At 34.2% G+C, this 19,629-nt stretch overlaps 1 protein-coding gene across 1 annotated transcript in view; it reads left to right on the top strand.

The window, feature by feature from the left end:
- LOC141345347 (voltage-dependent calcium channel subunit alpha-2/delta-1) overlaps nt 1–19,629 on the top strand; it is a 221,944-nt gene that overhangs the window by 118,480 nt on the left and 83,835 nt on the right. Inside the window, exons 24-35 of the mRNA XM_073850208.1 lie at nt 8,934–8,994; nt 9,666–9,763; nt 11,739–11,820; nt 12,351–12,413; nt 15,212–15,315; nt 15,844–15,930; nt 17,955–18,022; nt 18,194–18,232; nt 18,334–18,405; nt 18,486–18,638; nt 18,772–18,824; nt 18,921–18,976. Coding sequence (XP_073706309.1) covers nt 8,934–8,994; nt 9,666–9,763; nt 11,739–11,820; nt 12,351–12,413; nt 15,212–15,315; nt 15,844–15,930; nt 17,955–18,022; nt 18,194–18,232; nt 18,334–18,405; nt 18,486–18,638; nt 18,772–18,824; nt 18,921–18,976 — 936 coding nt within the window. The remainder of the gene's footprint in view (nt 1–8,933; nt 8,995–9,665; nt 9,764–11,738; nt 11,821–12,350; nt 12,414–15,211; nt 15,316–15,843; nt 15,931–17,954; nt 18,023–18,193; nt 18,233–18,333; nt 18,406–18,485; nt 18,639–18,771; nt 18,825–18,920; nt 18,977–19,629) is intronic.

Genomic DNA, 19,629 nt, shown 5'->3' with positions numbered 1-19,629 from the left:
ACAGAAGCTTCAGAACCCATCTGCACCCAAACAGAGGTCTAATACCACCCTGTTTTGACATGCACAGACAGACAGACCGTATCACATCAGCAAACCTGTCTTTTATCAGATGGTGATGGCTGTGTCATGGTTCTTCTGATCAGAAGCTCTGCTAAATGGTTATAACGAGAGCAGAGCTAATGAAGGACTATGTATAGATGCAGACGACAAGATCAGTCTTATGCTTGATTGTATGCTGCTTATCAGATCCACTGTGTTATTTTAGTATTATTTATATTCTGTTCTAGTATTTATTAATATGTGACCCTGGAACAAAAGAAACAGTCTTAAGTAGCACGGGTATATTTGTAGCAATAGTCAACAATGCATTGTATGGGTCAAAATTATTTATTTTTTGTTGAATTATTAGGATATTAACTAAAAATCATGTTCCGTGAAGATATTTTGTAAATTTCCTACCGTACATATATCAAAACTTAATTATTTATTATTTATATGCATTGCTAAGAACTTAATTTGGACAACTTTAAAGGCGATTTTCTCAATGTTTTTTTTTTTTTTTTTTTTTTTTGCACCCTCAGATTCTGGATTTTCAAATAGTTGTATCTCGGCCAAATATTGCCCTAGCCTAACAAACCATACATCTAATGAATGCTTATTTATAAAAAATTATAAATCTCAATTTAAAAAAATGACCCTTATTACTGGTTTTGTGGTCCAGGGTTGCATATTTTTAATTTTTTACTTTATATTTAATTTTCATTTTCATTTAAATTTTAGTAGTTTCATGCAATTTTGTCATTTGGATTATTTTATGTAAAAAAAATTCTATTAATCTTTAATTTATTTTAATTTTAATTTTTAGATTTTAGTAATTAGAACTTACCAATGATTTACTTACCATCAAACCATCAGATGAACACAATCTGAGTTATATTAAAAATGTCCTGGCTCTTTTAAGCTTTATAATGGCAGTGAATGAATGTTGAGATTTTGAAGTCCATTGAAGTGCGTCCGTCCATCTTGAAAAGTACTCCACATGGCTCCAGGGGGTTAATAAAGACTTTTGAAGCAAATCGATGTGTTTGTGTAAGAAAAATATCCATATTTAAAACTTTATAAAACGTAATCTCTAGCTTCTGTGTTTCCTCTTGGCTTATATTGAAATCCTCTGACATTTTTCTTTCCAAATCCTTGTTTTGCCCTATCCAATGCGCTTCCATGTTTGTACGGTCTATAAAGTTTTAAATATGGATATTTTTCTTACAAAAATGCATCTATTTGCTTCAGAAGGCCTTTATTAACCCTGTGGAGCCATGTGGAGTAATTTTTATGATGGGTGGATGCACTTTCTTAAACTTCAAAATCTCAACAGCCATCCACAGCCATTATAAAGCTTGGAAGAACATCAAAGACCGACAAGGATTGAGGGGAAAACACACACTAAAACACAGACTGATTAACAAACCCAGGTGTAGACAATGAGGGAGAAACCAAAACACACAGATCTACGGGGGGAAATGATGGGAGAAACCAACTAGAAAGTCCAGGGGTGTGACATTACCTCCCCCTCGTGGAAGGTGCATCCTTGCGCCGAAAAACAGGAAAAAACAATCTGTACAAAGTCTTAGGAGGGGGCTTTGGTGGAGGATGGACTCCCGGGAGGAGGGCAAAAGATGGAGTCCAGGGTGGTGATGGAATAGTCCATGGAGGTGATGACGGAGGGAGGAGCCAAGGAGGAGATGGGAGCGATTTGAAGCAGGAGGAGCCAGGTGAGACCCAGACCGCAGCCATGATGGAACCCCATGGTGGAGCCGATGGAGGGAGGAGCCATGGTGGAGGAAAGGCTGACGACTCCAGGGGGCCGACCACCAGAGGCGGAGCAGGTGGTGGTAGAGCCCGAAGCAGAGACGGAGAGCTGATGATCTTGGGTGACACCGAGGTTCCGGAGGGCCAAGGCGGAACCCAATGCTCTGGTGACCAAGACGGAGATGGAGATCCTGAGGTCCGCGGCGGAGCCGGAGCGACGAGGCGCAGCCGGAGGAGTAAAGTCCTGAGGCGAAGATGGGGTGACCTCTGGACGTAATAGGGAATCCATGGGGAAAAACACAACATAAACAAAAAGACTGGGAAAAGCAAACGAGAAATAAAAATGGGGTATCACGCATAAAAAAAAAAAACTGTTTAGGTCGGTCTTTCCGTCACGATTCAGACAAAGCATGCGAACAACGACGTAGTAAAACGAAAGGTATTTAATAAATCCAACGGGAAACACAGGGAACACAAGGTGGTAACATCAAAGACCGACAAGGATTGAGGGGAAAACACACGCACTAAATACACAGACTGATTAACAAACCCAGGTATAGACAATGAGGGAGAAACCAAAACACACAGATCTGCGGGGGGAAATGATGGGAGAAACCAACTAGAAAGTCCAGGGGTGTGACACCCTGGACCACAAAACCAGTCAAAAGGGTAATTTTCTTGAAATTAAGATTTATACATCATCCGAAAGCTGAATAAATAAGCATTACATTGTTGCATGGTTTGTTAGAGTAGGACAATATTTGGTCGAGATAGAACTATTTGATCATCTGAAAAAAACATTGAGAAAATCGCCTTAAAGTTGTCCAAATGAAGTTCTTAGTAATGCATATTACTAATCAAAAATTAAGTTTTGATATATTTACAGTAGGAAATTTACAAAATGTCTTTAAAAAAAATGGCAAATTTTGAACCATACAATGAATTCTTGACTATTGCTACAAATATACCCATGCTACTTATGACTGGTTTAGTGGTCCAGGGTCACATATGTTAAAAAAGCAATGTAATACCACCAAAGTTTAATACTTAAAACTCCTAAGCATAGCCTTCAAGGGCATCACTTAAAAATATAAAACACTGTTCTTCAAATCTGGCCTTGGAGGTCCATTGTCCTGCTGAGTTTAGCTTCAACCCTGATCAACATCACCTGTCTATAATAACTGTCTTGTAATCCTAAAGTTCTTGATTTGCTTACTCTGGTATGTTTGATTACGGTCAGATTTAAACTCTGCAGGACAGTGGACCTCCAGGGCCAGATTTGATTAACCCTCATTTAAAAAATGAATAGTTCTGAGTCTAAAATCCTAGAAGACAAGCCAAGTTCAGAGCTGTTTTAAATTAGCCAGTATATACACACCTTAACATAGTAAATTTAGTAATTTGAGGCTTTAGTGAAGGTATTTAAAGTGGATCTAGCACTGTTCCTTTTAGCCAAGTGTTCCTTTTGGCTCTGTAGTTAATCATTGTTAAATTAGATTTGCAACTTTTTGAAGTAATTGGCTCAAACATCTGCCAAGAACAAAATGTTGTGTATGCACAGCAAACCATCAGTTCTCAAGAATATATTAAGAACAAAACTGTTTTGAGTTGTTTGTCTAGCTCTTTTGTTTTTAGTGGCTTTATTATAATCCCAGTCAGTTATCATTGTTCTAACATAAAAATGAGGGTTAATCCTTTGTTTGGCTTGGTGAAAGTGCAGTCCGGAAGTTTCCAGGGAAAGCAAAGTCTCCTGTATGCTGAGATGGTCTGGTTCTGTTTTGATCTACTGGCTCACATCAATGACTGATTGCGTGTGTACCTTTGATGTACAAAGAGAGTTTGATGTGACTTCACCAAACACTGGATGACCTTTTATTTTTGCTGATCGTGAATACCACATGCCAATTTGTTCAACCATCATGTCATTTGATGTTTTCATCAAGCGTCAGAATTATTTTACCATGCCTGCCAAACGCTCCGCTCACTCCTCTCGTAACTCTCTGTGTTGAATGGAAAGGACTGTCTGCATCCATTTCTTCACGTCTGTAATCTCAAACTCACGTCTTTGTTGTCTGTCCAGGCTTTCGCTTAATCTGAAACCGCCATCGTCTCCATGAGCATGTTTTATATGAAATGCTGTTTTCAGAGTATCCGGTTTACAATGTTGGATGTCTTTTGGGACTGTCATGGACTGTGGTAACTTTGTCTTTCTCTTTGTCTTCTGATTGGTTGGATTTTCACCACAGGGAACAAGGGCAAGTACTGCACCCTTCTCTTCTCTGACCTTCGTGTTTGATTTCATTCATCAGTTGTTGCATCATTTATTTTCAATGTCATTTGCATGCGTCTGTTTTTATCCTTTTTTCCAGAGCAGTCTTTTCACATCTGTGTCCGTGTGGTTTATTAAAATAATAGTGCATTTCATATCACATACATTCTTTGTATATCTGTTATAACAATGCATTTGTTCTGCATGCTGTTAATTGCTTTTTTGTTTGTTTAACATGCCAGTTTCTCCTGTGAAATGTGTTGTCCAGTTGACTGATATCGGTTTTTCAATGGCCAATGCTGATTCAGATAACTAAAGATTGAACTTACAATGATGATATATCTCTGTTGAAAAAAAAAAAATCACCTTAAACCAGCCTAAAGAGGTTTAATGGTCTTCCATGCTGATCCGTTGACAGATTTTAGAGGGTTTCTGGTCTTTTTAAAGATGGTTTTACCACAGGGAGAGACTACAATTTATTTACCATGGCAGTTTCTTTTTTAAAATGTGTTCAGTTAAATTGACCAGTAAGGGTTTTTGCCATATTTACCAAAATTTCACTTTTACCAATCACAATTACCATCTAATTTCAGAATTGCTAGATGTCGACATATATAGTATTAAATATTTTCAATATGCTGTCTAAACATGGGTTTGGCATACTGGTTGCAATGCTAATATATGTTGGTTACGGCACTTATGTAGATCTCTCTTGAAAAGAATCACCTTAAACCAGCCTAAAATGGTTTGATGGTCACACATCCTGGTATGTTAACTGGTTTTAGGGGGTTTTCGGTCTTTTCTTAAGCTGTGGATGGCAGGTAGACCAGCTGAAGACCAGTTGGCAAACTACAAAACCATCTTAAACCAGTTTAGGTTGGTTTTTATCTGACTAGTACAATTTATTTACATGCCAGTTTCTTCTTTAAAATTGACTTTTTTATGGGTTGTCTTCATATTTCACTTTTACCAATCACAGTTACCCGTCTAATCTCAGAATTGCTAAATATCGACATACATAGTATTAAATCTTTTTAATATGCTGTCTAAACATGAGATTGGCATGGTGGTTACAATACTAATATATATCTCTGTTGAAAAAAATATTTAAACCAGTTTAAAATGGTTTGATGGTCTCCCATTCTGGTCTGTTGACTGGTTTTGGTAGGTTTCTGGTCTTTTCTTAAGCTGTCAATGCTAGCTTGACCAGTTGGAGAAGGTTCAAAACCATTTTAAACCACTTTAGGCTGATTTTATGTATGTTTTTACAGCAGAGAAAGACTAGTACTATTTATTTACCATGCCAGTTTCTTCTTTAAAATGCGTTTGGTCAAATTGACCACTATAGGTTTTTTATGGGTTATGCCTTATTTACCCAAATTTCACTTTTACCAATCACAGTTACCAGTCTAATCTCAGAATTGCTAAATATTGACATATATAGTATTATATATTTTCAATATTCTGTCTAAACATGAGATTGGCATGGTGGTTAAAATGCTGATATATATCTCTGTTGGAAAAAAAAAACTACCTTAAACCAGTTCAAAATGGTTTGATGGTCTCCTATTCTGATATGTTGATTGGTTTTAGAGGGTTTCTGGTCTTTTTTAAGCTATGGATGGCAGCTAGGCCAGGTGAAGACCATTTGGCGAAGTTTCAAAACCATTTTAAACCAGTTTAGGCTGGTTTAATGCATGTTTTTACAGCAGAAATAGACTAGTATCATTTATTTACTGTGTCAGTTTCTTCAGAGTTTTTTTGTGGGTTATGTCATATTCACCCAAAATTTCCTTTTACCAATCACAGTTACCAGTCTAATCTCAGAACTGCTAAGTATCGACATATAGTACTAAATAGGGCTGTGCAATTAATCGCAATCGCAAAAAAATCGCGATTTAAGCACATGCGATTTCTAAACCGCACAAGGCTGCGATTTTATCTATCCACCCAACGGCACCCCCGCCTCCCTTGAACGTCAAGTTCATTTTATTTTCGATATAGCGCCAGATCACAATAGAAGTCATTTAAGGTAATCTTTCCTATAGAACAGGTCTATACATAGTTCTTTTATTAAACATACTAAATTGCCTTATGTTATTTATCTTATTTACACTAAGGCATGGCATTTCTGTCTCTTCATGGTCGCGTGATTACAATGTCTCCTCCAAGAAAACACGGACTGGATCGCGGACTCCATTCATAAAAACCTAATCTACTATAGCGCGGAATGCCACGTAATTCGTCGATTTCTGGATTAATAAATCAAAAATTGGTCTGTCACTTAACTCAAATCGCGATATGGACTAGTGTCTGTGAAAACTGAAATGCAGAAAGACCGTTTTAATATGAATCCTGCATGTTTCGTTTGCTTCTGTATGTATGAATGGTGGGGAGCGTTTTATTTCTTTACCACATGCAGACTGAAGCACACGTGACGCTCCCGCTAATTTTTGGCATTTGCATCTCACATGAACAGATAAACTCAATCGCCAAATCGCTGCTGTGAGTTTCACTTTTACCGTTTCATTTGAGAAAACTAGCATCATGTGTCCAAATTCAGGGTCTGCATCCTCCTTAGGATCCTTCCTACCAGGTCTTCGGAGGAGGGGTCCTCCGAAGACCGCAAAACCTGGAAGTAGGTGTCAGTGAATTTGGACAGCCTACCCTTCTTTCAGTTCCCTCCCTTCCCCGTTGCTCGTATCCTATCGCCTAGCAACCGTGACAGCGCTAAGCAAAAAGTAAGGTTATCTGTACTGCACAAAACAAAATAACTGCTCTTTCGTCCCAAAAAGCGTTAAAAACAGCTTCAATCACTAACAAGAAATTAGCTGTGTGTAAGGGGATATTCACACAGGCAGTAAGAAAGAAGCTAGTTTACAAAAGTGATGTTTTTTAACATATAAACATACAAATGTAAAAAAAAATAAGTTTAACGCTAAAACCAAAGGCCTAACTAGACAACCGCTGTAAAAAATATTTTTTGAAACGCCAGTTTTTTTAAAACTTGCATCATTACTACCGCTCGTTTCGTCCGCCATTATTTGAAGCGCTCTGCCGAAAGGAATTATGGGATAGGTAGGACGGGAAAGGATCCACCAGACCCATCCTTCCAATTCGGGGAAAAGGAGGACGTATTTGTGGGCCGCATTTGAAGGATCCTACGAATTTGGACAGCCTTCGTCGCGGTGCTGTGACGTAACATCCTTCAAATGAGTCCTCCGAAGGATGTAGACCCTGAATTTGGACACAGCCATACACACAGAAACTTCACTGCAACCTGTCAAAATAAAAGTACGGTTTAACATGTAACAGATCAATATTAGTCCTGTATTACTATTGTACAGTATAATGTAGGTGTTTATATATTCCTATTTAAATAATTTACATAAAACAATATATATGATAAAAAAAAATATTACAACACGATTAACCACTTAACTATTATTTAAACGTTTTAAACTGAATATAATTTTTGTTCCACGCATTGATTTTAACAGTAAATTTCTGTTTGTTTGACAAAAATGAAAAGGGTTTATTTTTCATTTGATTAAAAATAAATGTTTATGCTTTTTCATTATCAGAAAAATTAAAACACATAAGAATTTCATTTTTTAGAACCCTCAAAATGTTAAAATAGAGAGTTTTGGACTTATTTTTCCACTGAAATGAATGTATTCGTTATTGCACAAAGTACCGGGGGAAAAAAGTAAAATGGCTTATTTATTTTATGTTGTCTGTTTTAAAGACAATTTTACTACAGTTTTTTTTTTTTATTAAACTTAATACTGTTATTTCATGGTGAAATGTTTTGTTATGCACTTCTTGTGCACTGAATACATTTAGTATGTATGTAGCTTGTTTGAAAAAGCAAAAAAAAAAAAAAAAAAAATCGCAAATAAAATCGCAATATTTGTTCAAAAAATCGCAATATGATTATTTTGTCCATATTGCACAGCCCTAGTACTAAATATTTTCAGTATGCCGTCTAATCATGAGTGGGTACAATGCTGATATGTATCTCTCTTGAAAAAAAATCACCTTAAACCAGCCTAAAAAAGTTTGTTGGTCTCCCATGCTGGTCTTTTGACTGGTTTTGGAAGGTTTCTGGTGTTTTTTTTTAAGCTGTCAGTGCCAGCTTGACCAGTTGGGGAAGTTTCAAAACCATTTTAAACCACTTTAGGCTGGTTTTATGCATGTTTTTACAACAGGGAAAGACTAGTCATTTATTTACCATGCCAGTTTCTTCTTTAAATGTGTTACAGTTACTAGTCTAATCTCAGAATTGCTTAATATCAATGTATATAGTATTAAATATTTGTAATATCCTATCTAAACATGAGATTGACAATGCTGATATATATCTGTGTATCACCTTAAACCAGCCTAAAATGGTTTGATGGTCTCCCATGCTGGTCTGTCAGAACCATTTTAAACCAGTTTAGGATGATTTTATCCATGTTTTACAGTGGTAAAAGACTAGTACAATTAATTTAACATGCCAGTTTCTTCTCTAAAATATGTTTGGTCAAATTGACCTTTTTTTTTTTTCAATGGCCAATACTGATAGTCAAATAAAGATTGTGGTGGTGTGATCCCTATTGAAAAAAAACCCCCAAATATATATATATACAGCAAGACCATCTTAAACCAGTGAAAGACTAAAACAATTTAATTAAAACAGTTGAGATTTACATATACAATGAAATGAAATGAACATCAGGTTTTGCCATATTTACCCAAATGTCACTTTTACCAATCACATTTACCAGTCTAATCTCAGAAAACATAGGCTATTAAATGTTTTCAATATGGCGTCTAAACATATTTTAAATCTCTCTCTCTCTCTCTGTAGCCTTTGAAACCATGGAGCAGGAGAAATTTGAGGAATATGGGTACACCTTTATTGCACCTAGGTAACACACACACATACATATACATACATATACATACACACACACACACACACACACACACACACACACACACATGTTGGGTTTACATGTTTTATGGGGACATTCCATAGGTGTAATGGTTTTCATACTGTACAAACCGTACTTTCTATCGCCCTAAACCTAGCCCTCACAGGAGATTGTGCACACCTTTACTTCCTCAAAAAAACTCACTGTGCATTATTTATAAGCCTGTTTCCTCATGGGGACCTGAGAAATGTCCCCACAAGGTCAAAATCTACTGGTATTCCTATCCTTGTGGGGACATTTGGTCCCCACAACGTGATAAATACCAGGTACACACACACACACACACACACACACACACACACACACACACACACACACACACACACACACACACACACACACACAGCAGAAACGGCAGACCTCCCACAGGGTTTAGTCGTGACAGGTTTATATGGACTGTATCTAGACTCCATTGGTCTTTGAAGGCCTATAAATTCACACCTTCATACCCACACTTCACTCCCCTTAACAATGGATCCCACAGACACAGCAGCAGCAAAAATGTTTGGTGAAAACGTCACAGTACTTGATTACACAGGCCTCACTGTGGTCATCAAACTGATTGTCTGTTTTTCTGTGATTAAATACTAGTAACTTTGTTTCAGGGAATACTGCAAGGACCTCAAAGTCTTAACCAACAACACCCAGTTCCTGCTAGACTTCAATGAGTACATTAACAGGAAAACACCGAATGATCCCATGTGTGAGTATAAAATTGCAATGATATTAAACCAGCTGTAATCAGACCAACTAGACATGTTATCTAATGCAAAGACATCAAAGTTTCAAACACTTTTTCAGCCCCTGTATAACTCTATCTTTTGTAAACACAAACCACTGTGGTTATTTTTGAAAACATGATGTAGTGGTATCAGAGCTGGGAGGACTCCGATTACTCTTTTAGTGGCTGAGTCAGGTTGATTCCCGCTCAAATGATGTCAGCGTGTGTGGCGGCCCTTTCTGTTTCTGAAGGTGACCCCTGCCAGCTCTCTGTTTAATCAGACTGTAATTGATTAGTCTGCTCTGTAATGACTCCAGCGCTATCATCTTAATGTTCTGACCCATCATGACTCACTGTTTTCTGTAAAAGATGCTATCGCTACAGCACTCACACATGAACACACCCAAAGAATGGGAAAGCAAGGGAGGTAGTGTCTCCTCAAAAAATTGGATGAGAGATTTTATTACGAATTTGTATTTTGTAACAGTATTACAAAATATAACATTAAAAGTGTATAAGTCACTTGTTTCTGTAAAGAAACATTGTCCTACAGTGACACCAACAGGTAAAGTTACAGCAGGAGTCCGCATCCCTCTCGCCTCCCCTGAGCCCATTGAGTTTTAACAGATCCTCTAAAGTATGTGGTGAGTTTGATGGGGGGGGGGGGGTGTCATTGAGAATGAATGGGTGGAAGTCAAATGAGAGGAGGCAATGCCTTCATCACAACATGATTGGATATGACTGGTTATGTTCGGCTATACCTATATATATATATATCATCTTTTTTCACATTTTGTTTTGTTGCAGCATTATGTTAAACTGCTTTAAATTAGTTTTTCCCCACATCAATTTACACTCCATACACCATAATAATGACAAAGCAAAAACCAGATTTGCAAATTTTACTAATTTATTCAAAATAAAACACTGAAATAAGTACATTGCATAAGTATTCATACCCTTAACTCAGTACATAGTTGAAGCACCTTTACAGCCTCAAGTCTTTTTGGGTATGATGTGACAAGCTTTGCACATCTGCATTTGGCAATTACCTGCCATTCTTTGCCTCACCTTTTCACCTGTCAAGCTCTGTCAGCTTGGACGGGGGCTGGCAGACATTTTCTAGAGTCCTAGTTGTTCCAATCGTCTTCCATTATGGATAATGGAGGCTACATGCTTCTGTGAACCTTCAATGCAGCAGATTTTTTTTCTGAACTCTTCCCTAGATCATTGCCTTAATGCAAGTCTGTCACTGAGCTCTACAGGCAGTTATCTTGACCTCAGGACTTGTTTTTTTCTCTAATATGTATTTTCAACTGTTAAACCTTTTCTGAGAGGTGTGTGCCTTTCTAAATCATACTCATTCAAATGAATTTGCCACAGTTTAACTCCACTAAATGTGTAGTAACATCTAGAAGCAAAATGAATGCTCCTGAGCTAAATTTCGAGTGTCCCAGAAAAGGGTATGAATACTTATGCAACTGGATCTTTTCAGTTTTTTTATTTCTAATAAATTTGCAAAGTTGTTACAAACCTGTTTTGTGCTTTGTCATTATGGTGTATGAGATGTAGATTGATGTGGGAAAAAAAGCTATTTAAAGCAGTTTAACATAATGCTGCAACAAAACAAATACTTGTTTCATTTTGCATCTTATATTTCATTAGCCTGCCAAAAGTTAAGAAAAAATGCAATTTTACAGCTGATTTATTTTACATATGATTAGCAAATACAATTTTTCTAGTGAATTTTTAATTAACATTGTGTACAGTAAATATTTGTTTCATTTGAACAGTTTTTTGTAAAGAAATGTCACAACCAGGGAAGTTTTGCAGTTAGTTTCCACATTCTGAGTTGACAGGGAGTGGAGTTTGAGCACGGGAAAATCCTGTTTTCCATGACATAATCCAAAACCATCGACTATAAAGACTTTCCTTTCTCTCTGTCTGTATTGTTCAGGTAATGTCACTCTTGTAAACCGGTTGCTGCTGGACGCCGGTCTCACGGCAGACCTCATCAAAGTCTGGAAGGAGCAGAGTGTGTAAGTCTAAAGCAAAACACACACATGGAACAACATAAAACACTCATCTAGCCTGTGTCTGTGTGAAATGTCTTGAGTTTTTGAGTACAAAGATCTCTGCAGGCCAGAGAGACGCCCTCGTATAACTGCTGAACACAAAGCTCTATTTAAAGTCCTGACATGAATAAGACGGCTGTCTTATTGACAAAAGCAAACTCGAGAGTCTAGCAATTATAACCAGGATTAAACAACCCGACAATGTGGGAGTCCAAAAACAAAGTACTTAACAATACACAATGCATATAACACATTGTGTTTTCAATTAAACAAATGGTGTTTCAATTAAATGTGTACATTGAGGAATGACCCAAATATTCCATTATGTGTTATTTTGTAAGTAGGAGGCTGAATGTGTTAGTAGTTACTCTGAATGTTCTTGAAGGCTAGAATACCTAAACAAAACACTCACAGGTGTAAAGCAAGTCAAAGTTGCTTGGTTTCTGTTTGTAACTAGATGCTAAACATACTGACGTCTTTTCGTATTTCATTAGAGATGGAGTTTTGGCCCGGTTTGTGGCTACAGATGGAGGGATTACACGTGTATATCCTAAAAGGTAAGTTCCATTCACAGTTGTGTGAAATATGTGCGCTTCTCCATCCCCATGTGTGCACGTGTGTGAGAGATGCTAAATTCTTTACGATCTTTCCTCTGTCGGCAAGCCCCGCAGGGGTCTGCGGTCGAGACCGAAAGAAAGGATGTTTCAGAGGATGTTTCTGGTACAGAGTGACTCTTTGGAGATTTCTTATGGGAGCCATGTGCAGCTCTCACTTTCTTTCTCCTGTCTTTATTAGCTTAAATCTATAACAGTGAGTGCTTGAGTTCATAAACTTAGTCTGGTGGTGTAAAACAGCAGGATGGGGTTTAAGAAGCTACAGTGGTGCACTTATTCACAGTTCATATTTACTCACCTTGCTTACATAAACAAAATATCAGTTTTCTTTGTCTTTTTTTGGAGCTTCACTGAATTACAAACTACTATCCACATGTTCACACAGCTAATCATCATCTTTTGTGTTTTAATGGGGGGAAATAAGGTTTGGTTGAGATGGCTTGAGATCCCCCCCCCCCCCAGACACACACACACACACACACACACACACACACACACACACACACACACACACACAATTATGTATTTTGCTTTTTCTTAGATGTCACAAAACTGTTTATTATTATTTTTTTTTGCTTTTTCTTTTAATTCCCTGATTTTAATTTATTTATTTCATTGTAATTTTATTTTATTTTATTCCCAGTAAAATTAATACTTTGATATGTTGTAATATTATTCTGCTGTATTATTATTATTTTACTTTCTTTTCATTTTTAATATTTCTTTCCAGTATTCCTTGATATGCTGTATTATTGATTCATTGATTTTTATTTGTATTTTATTTTATTATTTTATTCAATACTTATTTCCAGTAAAATTAATTCCTTGATATGCTATATTATTAATTCATTGATTTTTATTTTATTTTATTTTTCGTTCTAGTAAAATGTTTTTTTTTTTCATATGCTGTATTATTAATACTTATCTTGGAGATTTATGTCCACACTTCAAATTAATGAGTTTTTTCCTTGATTTTAATTTAATGTACAGTACAGACCAAAAGTTTGGACACACCTTCTCATTCAGGTGTGTCCAAACTTTTGGTCTGTACTGTAGATATGAATTCAACTGAAAAAACTTGTGAAAAAATATCTTTCAGGTGGTCAAATAGCAAATAGCAAATAATGGAGCTCTGCAGCCACCTACTGGTAAAAGTTTTTTTTTTTTACTTTTAAAACTGGATTTTCCAAAAGATGGGCAAAAATCTTACACTAAACCATGTGAAATTATCCATGTTATCCCCATGAATTAAAGTTAGAAATGTGGGTCTTTTATAAAGTGAATTTTACATAAAAAGCAGTTTTTGTATAAAAACCCATTTAAAAAATATTTATTTATTAATTTATATATGTTTAAAAAAATATCACTAACCCACTGAAAACTGCACAAATGTAGAGAAAAAACTTTATTAAACAGAAAAATATACAGTACAGAGCAAAAGTTTGAACACACCTTCTCATTCATTTGAATGAGAAGGTGTGTCCAAACTTTTGGTCTGTACTGTATTTATTTCCTTGATATTTTATTTTATTTTATTCCCAGTAAAATTAATTATTTGATATGTTTTAATATTATTATGCTGTATTATTATTTGACTTTATTGTAATTTTTAATATTTCTTTCCAGTATTCCTTGATATGCTCTATTATTGATTCATTGATTTTATTTTATTTTGTCATTTAATTCAATACTTATTTCCAATAAAATTAATTCCTTGATATGCTATATTATTAATTCATTGATTTTATTTAATTTATTTATTTCAATATTTATTACCAGTAAAATTACTTCCTTGATATGCTGTATTACTAATACTTATCTTGGACATTTATTTCCACACTTTGTTTTATTATTAATGTAAATTAATAAATTTGTTTTATTATTAATTTTGTTAAATTTGTTTTATTATTAATGTTTTCGTTTTTCCAGTAAAATGAATTACTTGTTATGCTGTATTATTATTATTATTGTTATTATTATTATTATTTGATTTTTCAATATTTCTTTCCAGTGTAATTAATGCCTTGATATGCTCTATTATTAATGAATTAATTTTTATTTTATTTTATTAATTAATTTATTATTTCCTTTATATTATATTATATTCACACCCTCCATCCTCCAATTTTTGTTAATACTACTATCATCATTTTTATTATTTTTTTATTATTATTATGTCTGTGGTACTTATCTACATGTTCCCTTGTGTTCCAACCTCGACACAGTTATAATTACCACTTACACGCACACTCACATGCACACAAAAATCATGTTTACAGTCATGTATGTTTTGTTGGCCTTTGATGTATCACCTGTAAATAGTATATTTGTTGGCAATAAAAAAAAAAAAAAAAAAAAAAATTATATTATATTTATTTTTATTATTTTTTAACTTTTTTATAGATCTTATGAGTGAGCCTCAGCAATTTGATTTACACAGTTATAATTACATTTAATTTCTTTCTTTTTATAGTATATGTACATAAAAAGTGAGCAAACATTTAAGTAAAGTTTAAGTTTTAATGTTTGTGTATTTATTCATAAATGATTTAATTACACTGTTAATAAAGATAAAAAACAGGGTGCCTTTTCTTAATGAAAACCACAATCCAATATGAGGCGTTTGATTCTCTCTATGTATTCGTGTAGGATTTCTGGGTTTTGGGGCGTTCTTATGCATTACTTATATTGTTATTGTTCCTAGTTGTTTGAAATGCCTTTATTTTCTCTCTCTGTCTCAGTGCTGGGGAAGAATGGGGTGAAAACTCAGAGACCTATGACTCAAGTTTTTACAAAAGGAGTCTGGACAACGACATATACATCTTCACCGCCCCATACCTCAACAGTAAGAAATACACTCTCACTCTTGCAATACACATCCCCTCTATAACATTTGGATCGACGTGTGCTCTCTTTGGCACACTGCTTTACTAAGACAGCTGTTGATCTACTTGAAATGCGCACCTACAGATCTCTCGCCAAGGTCGAGTAAGCTTATATTACTGGGGGATTACCATTCAACGAGACTACCTCACATTCACGCACGTGTGGTCTGCAGGACTAATACACACAGGGTCGAGAAGCACCCATGTGCCAAAACGCAGCCCCCGGGGAACGCCTGGTCCTTGTGTTTATTGGAGGTTTTACCATTTAAGTTAATGGTGAAAGCAGACTGAAACCCTTCAAACATTTCGATATCAGATGTAACGTGTCTACCTTGGCAGGTGTTACCAGAAGAATTGCATTAACAGAATTTGGATACTAAAACCCATGGCTGTTTGGATTAGTTAAATGAAATAGAGCGAAGAGGGCCAGACTGACCTTAAATGCATTTTATTGTTTTGCATTTGTGTCGTCTTTTCCCTTGAAACAGAGAGCAGAGAGTCTGGTTATGAGGCCGGGATCCTTGTCAGTAAAGCAGTGGACTTGGACATTAATGGAGCAAAACTCAAACCTGCCGGTGAGCTCTTAAAAAGTTCAGCTACATTACCGTTCAAAAGTTTGGGATCATATTTTTTTTTAGCAATACATGTATTCACCAAGGATGCATTGAAATGGTCAAATGTGAGAGTAAAGACATTTTATAATGTTACAAAATATTTCTGTTTCAAATAAATGTTGTACCTTTGAATCTTCTATTCAGCAAATAATAAAAAAAAAAATTTGGTATTTCTTATGATTTAGCTATTTCTTTTCTTTAAGTATTAAAACGAAATAACCAGTAACATATAGCTGCTTAAACCTTAGATCCATAAATTCATATCCTTGATATGCTCTATTATTAATACTTCACTCAAAAGTTTAACATTTAATTTTTTCAATATTTATTTTTAGTAAAATAAATTCCTTGATATGCAGTATTAATTTTATTTTATTTTTTTTTTTTTTTTTTTTAGTATATATTTCTTTCCAGTAAAATTAATATTAATTAATTGATATGCAAAACCATTTTATAAAACCATTTTATAATGTTACAGAATATTTCTATTTCAAAAAATGTTGTACGTTTCTGGTCATCAAATAATCAAAAAAAAAAAAAAAACGGTTTATTACCCAGCTATTTCTTTTTCCTTTAATTAATAAAATGAAATAATAATAATAATAATAATAATAATAATAACAATAATAATAATAATAATAATGAAATAACATAGAGATCCCTAGATCCATAAATGGAGTCTGATTGATTTTATAGGATGTGATTTTATTTTATCAATATTTCTTTCCAGTTAAAATGAATTCTTTGATATGCAGTATTTTATTTTATTGTATTTATTGTATTTTATTCAATATTTCTTTTCAGTAAAATTAATTCTTTGATATGCTGTATTTTAATTAATTAATTAAATTTTATTTTATTCTAATTTTATTTTTTATCAATATTTCTTTCCAGTGAAATTAATTCTTCGATATGCGGTATTTTATTTCATTTTATTCAATATTTCCTTCCAGCTTTTGTGAACATTAACAAATCCAAGCCCCTTGAGCTTTTGAATAGTATTGAACTTGTTTTCTATTAAATACATAGTATTTTAATTAATTTATTTATTTTTGTATTTTATTTGATCAATATTTCTTTCCAGTAAAATGAATTCTTTGATATGCAGTATTTTAATTAATTTATTTATTTTTGTATTTTCTGTTTTATTTATTTTTTTTATTTTTATTTTTATTTTATTTGATCAATATTTCTTTCCAGTAAAATTAATTTGTTGATATGCAGTATTTTATTTTATTTAATTTTATGTTACAGTAATATTAATTATTTTATATGCGGTATTATTAATACTTAACTCAAACGTGACAATAAAGACATTTTATCATTTTTTCTATTTCAAATAAATGTTGTACTTTTGAATCTTCTATTCATCAAATAAATTTAATTTTAATAAAAAAAGTATCAGTTTCAAGACTGGTGTAATGGCTGCTGAAAATCACTGGAATAAATTAAAGTTTATAATACTAATTCAAATATAAAATACATATAATATAATATTAGTCTTTTTACTGTGATTTTGACCAAATAAATGCAGCTTTTGTGAACATTAAAAAATCCAAGCCCCTTGAGCTTTTGAATAGTATTGAACTTGTTTTCTATTAAATACATAGTCAGTGTTATTTATAAACATGTTTGTAGTGAATTATCAAGAATTTCCAACCAGTAGTAAAGTCATTTCTCTGTGGTTAAGCAAAAATGAAACAACCCAGTAATGTCACTAGTATTTGGTTTTAACTAAATTGGTCAGTTCTTGTGAAAATAATTTAGTTTGTGTTAATGATTCATCACTGATGACTAAGCAAAGGTTATGACTAATCATTTGCTCATTCTGTACATTAATTCATCTCAGAGCTTTGTGCTCATCGGGGTCTGACCCTGACATTACCTTCTCTCATCATCTGAATAAAATATTTTATCGTATTTTTGTCCTTGCATGAGTAAGATTTCAACACCGATGACAGTGTGTGTTTTATGTTACCACACAGTGGTGGGAGTCAAACTCAACGTGTCTGCCTGGATGAACAGCTTCATAAATGCTACCACCAAGAAAAATGTAAGCAGAAATGACCCCCATTTCCTTATCGGCACATGTGGAAGCTGTTTAGTCGCAAACGCGGCCTTTCTAGATTGAAAGCGGAGATGAATTGACTCTCTCTAATAAACGCTGTAAAAGGCTTGTTTCATGATTTCTCAGTTCTCTCCTCACGTAATTTCCTCTCCGCAGTGCAAGGATGAGATCTGCGGGTGCCTCAGAAATGATAAGGTAGGGCGCTGACTGCTTCATGCTGTTCTGACCTCTGTAGCCACTTATCTAAAGCTGCTTTCACTCTCCGTTTCTGATGAATGGCTGGTTTTTCTTCTCAGCAAGTGGACTGTGTGATTCTGGACGATGGTGGATTTCTCCTCATGTCCAATCAGGATGAATATATCACACAGGTAGTGTATATTGACAAGGCCCAGCAATACTGTGTGCTTCATATTTAGACTTGTTTTCATGCATTTGCTCTGATTTTCAGATAGGTCAGTTCTTTGGTGAAGTGGATCCTGTTTTGATGATCACTCTGGTCAACACCTCACTCTTCTCCTTTAATAAAACCTACGACTACCAATCCGTCTGCGATCCGGAGAGAGAAACTAAAGCTGCTGCTGGACCCCGCTCTGTATATGTGGTAAGGGCGAATGGGTGCTACTAAAACTTCTTCAGAAACCTATCAACATCTTCTGAAATGATGAAACAAACTCCAAATTTTTGATTGTGTGTCTGTATTGAGGAATCTATGTTTATATGTTTGTTTTTGACAGCCAACGATAGCAGATATGCTGACTGTAGGCTGGTGGGCCTCCACTGCGGTCTGGTAAGAAGAAATAGACACCACTTATTGAGAAATTGACAGACAGATGAAGGATTGCAGTGTTGAGGTGGATGTTTTCTGTTTGTTTCTTTCTTTTAGGTCAGTCTTGCAACAGCTACTTCTCAGTCTGACTCTGCCAAATATTGTGGGAACAGGTATGTTTCAGAAACAAAACCTTGAAATTCTGGGCTGTGATTCTGAAAAGCATTGTGAGCTAAGTTGATCGTGGAGACTATTGGTGGCAATGGTTCTATGAACTATTTAGGCTTACGATGATTTTGGGAAACACAGCCCTGGCTCTTCTATTTGTATTCAAGGAACATTGGATTTTCTTATTTAAAAAACTTTTCTGCACTATTAAAACTAATTTTATATAAAATTTAAGTGAAATTTACATTGTAAATAATAAAAATTAAAAGTATATATATTTACTTATGAAATGTATTTATTTTTTATTTATATTTTATTTATATATATATATATATGCTAACATTTTCAAACCAAAAAAAGCCTGTGAACAATTAATTTTTTTTTTTTTACATCAAGAAACTTTTCTACTGTATTAAAAAATATTTTTATGTAAAATTAAGTGAACTTTACATATTAAATAAAATAAATGAATAAATATAAATGATATATATATATATATATATATATATATATATATATAATTGTATAATTGTATATATATATATATATATATATATATATATATATATATAATTGTATAATTGTATAATATTTATAATTTAATATTATAATATAATATTTATCATTTATAATACATCATTATTATATTAGTACATTA

This window comes from Garra rufa, chromosome 11 (assembly GCF_049309525.1).
Source record: "Garra rufa chromosome 11, GarRuf1.0, whole genome shotgun sequence".
NCBI lineage: Eukaryota > Metazoa > Chordata > Actinopteri > Cypriniformes > Cyprinidae > Garra > Garra rufa.
Note: the sequence above shows the minus strand (reverse complement) of the source record. Positions and strands in the feature narration are given on the sequence as shown.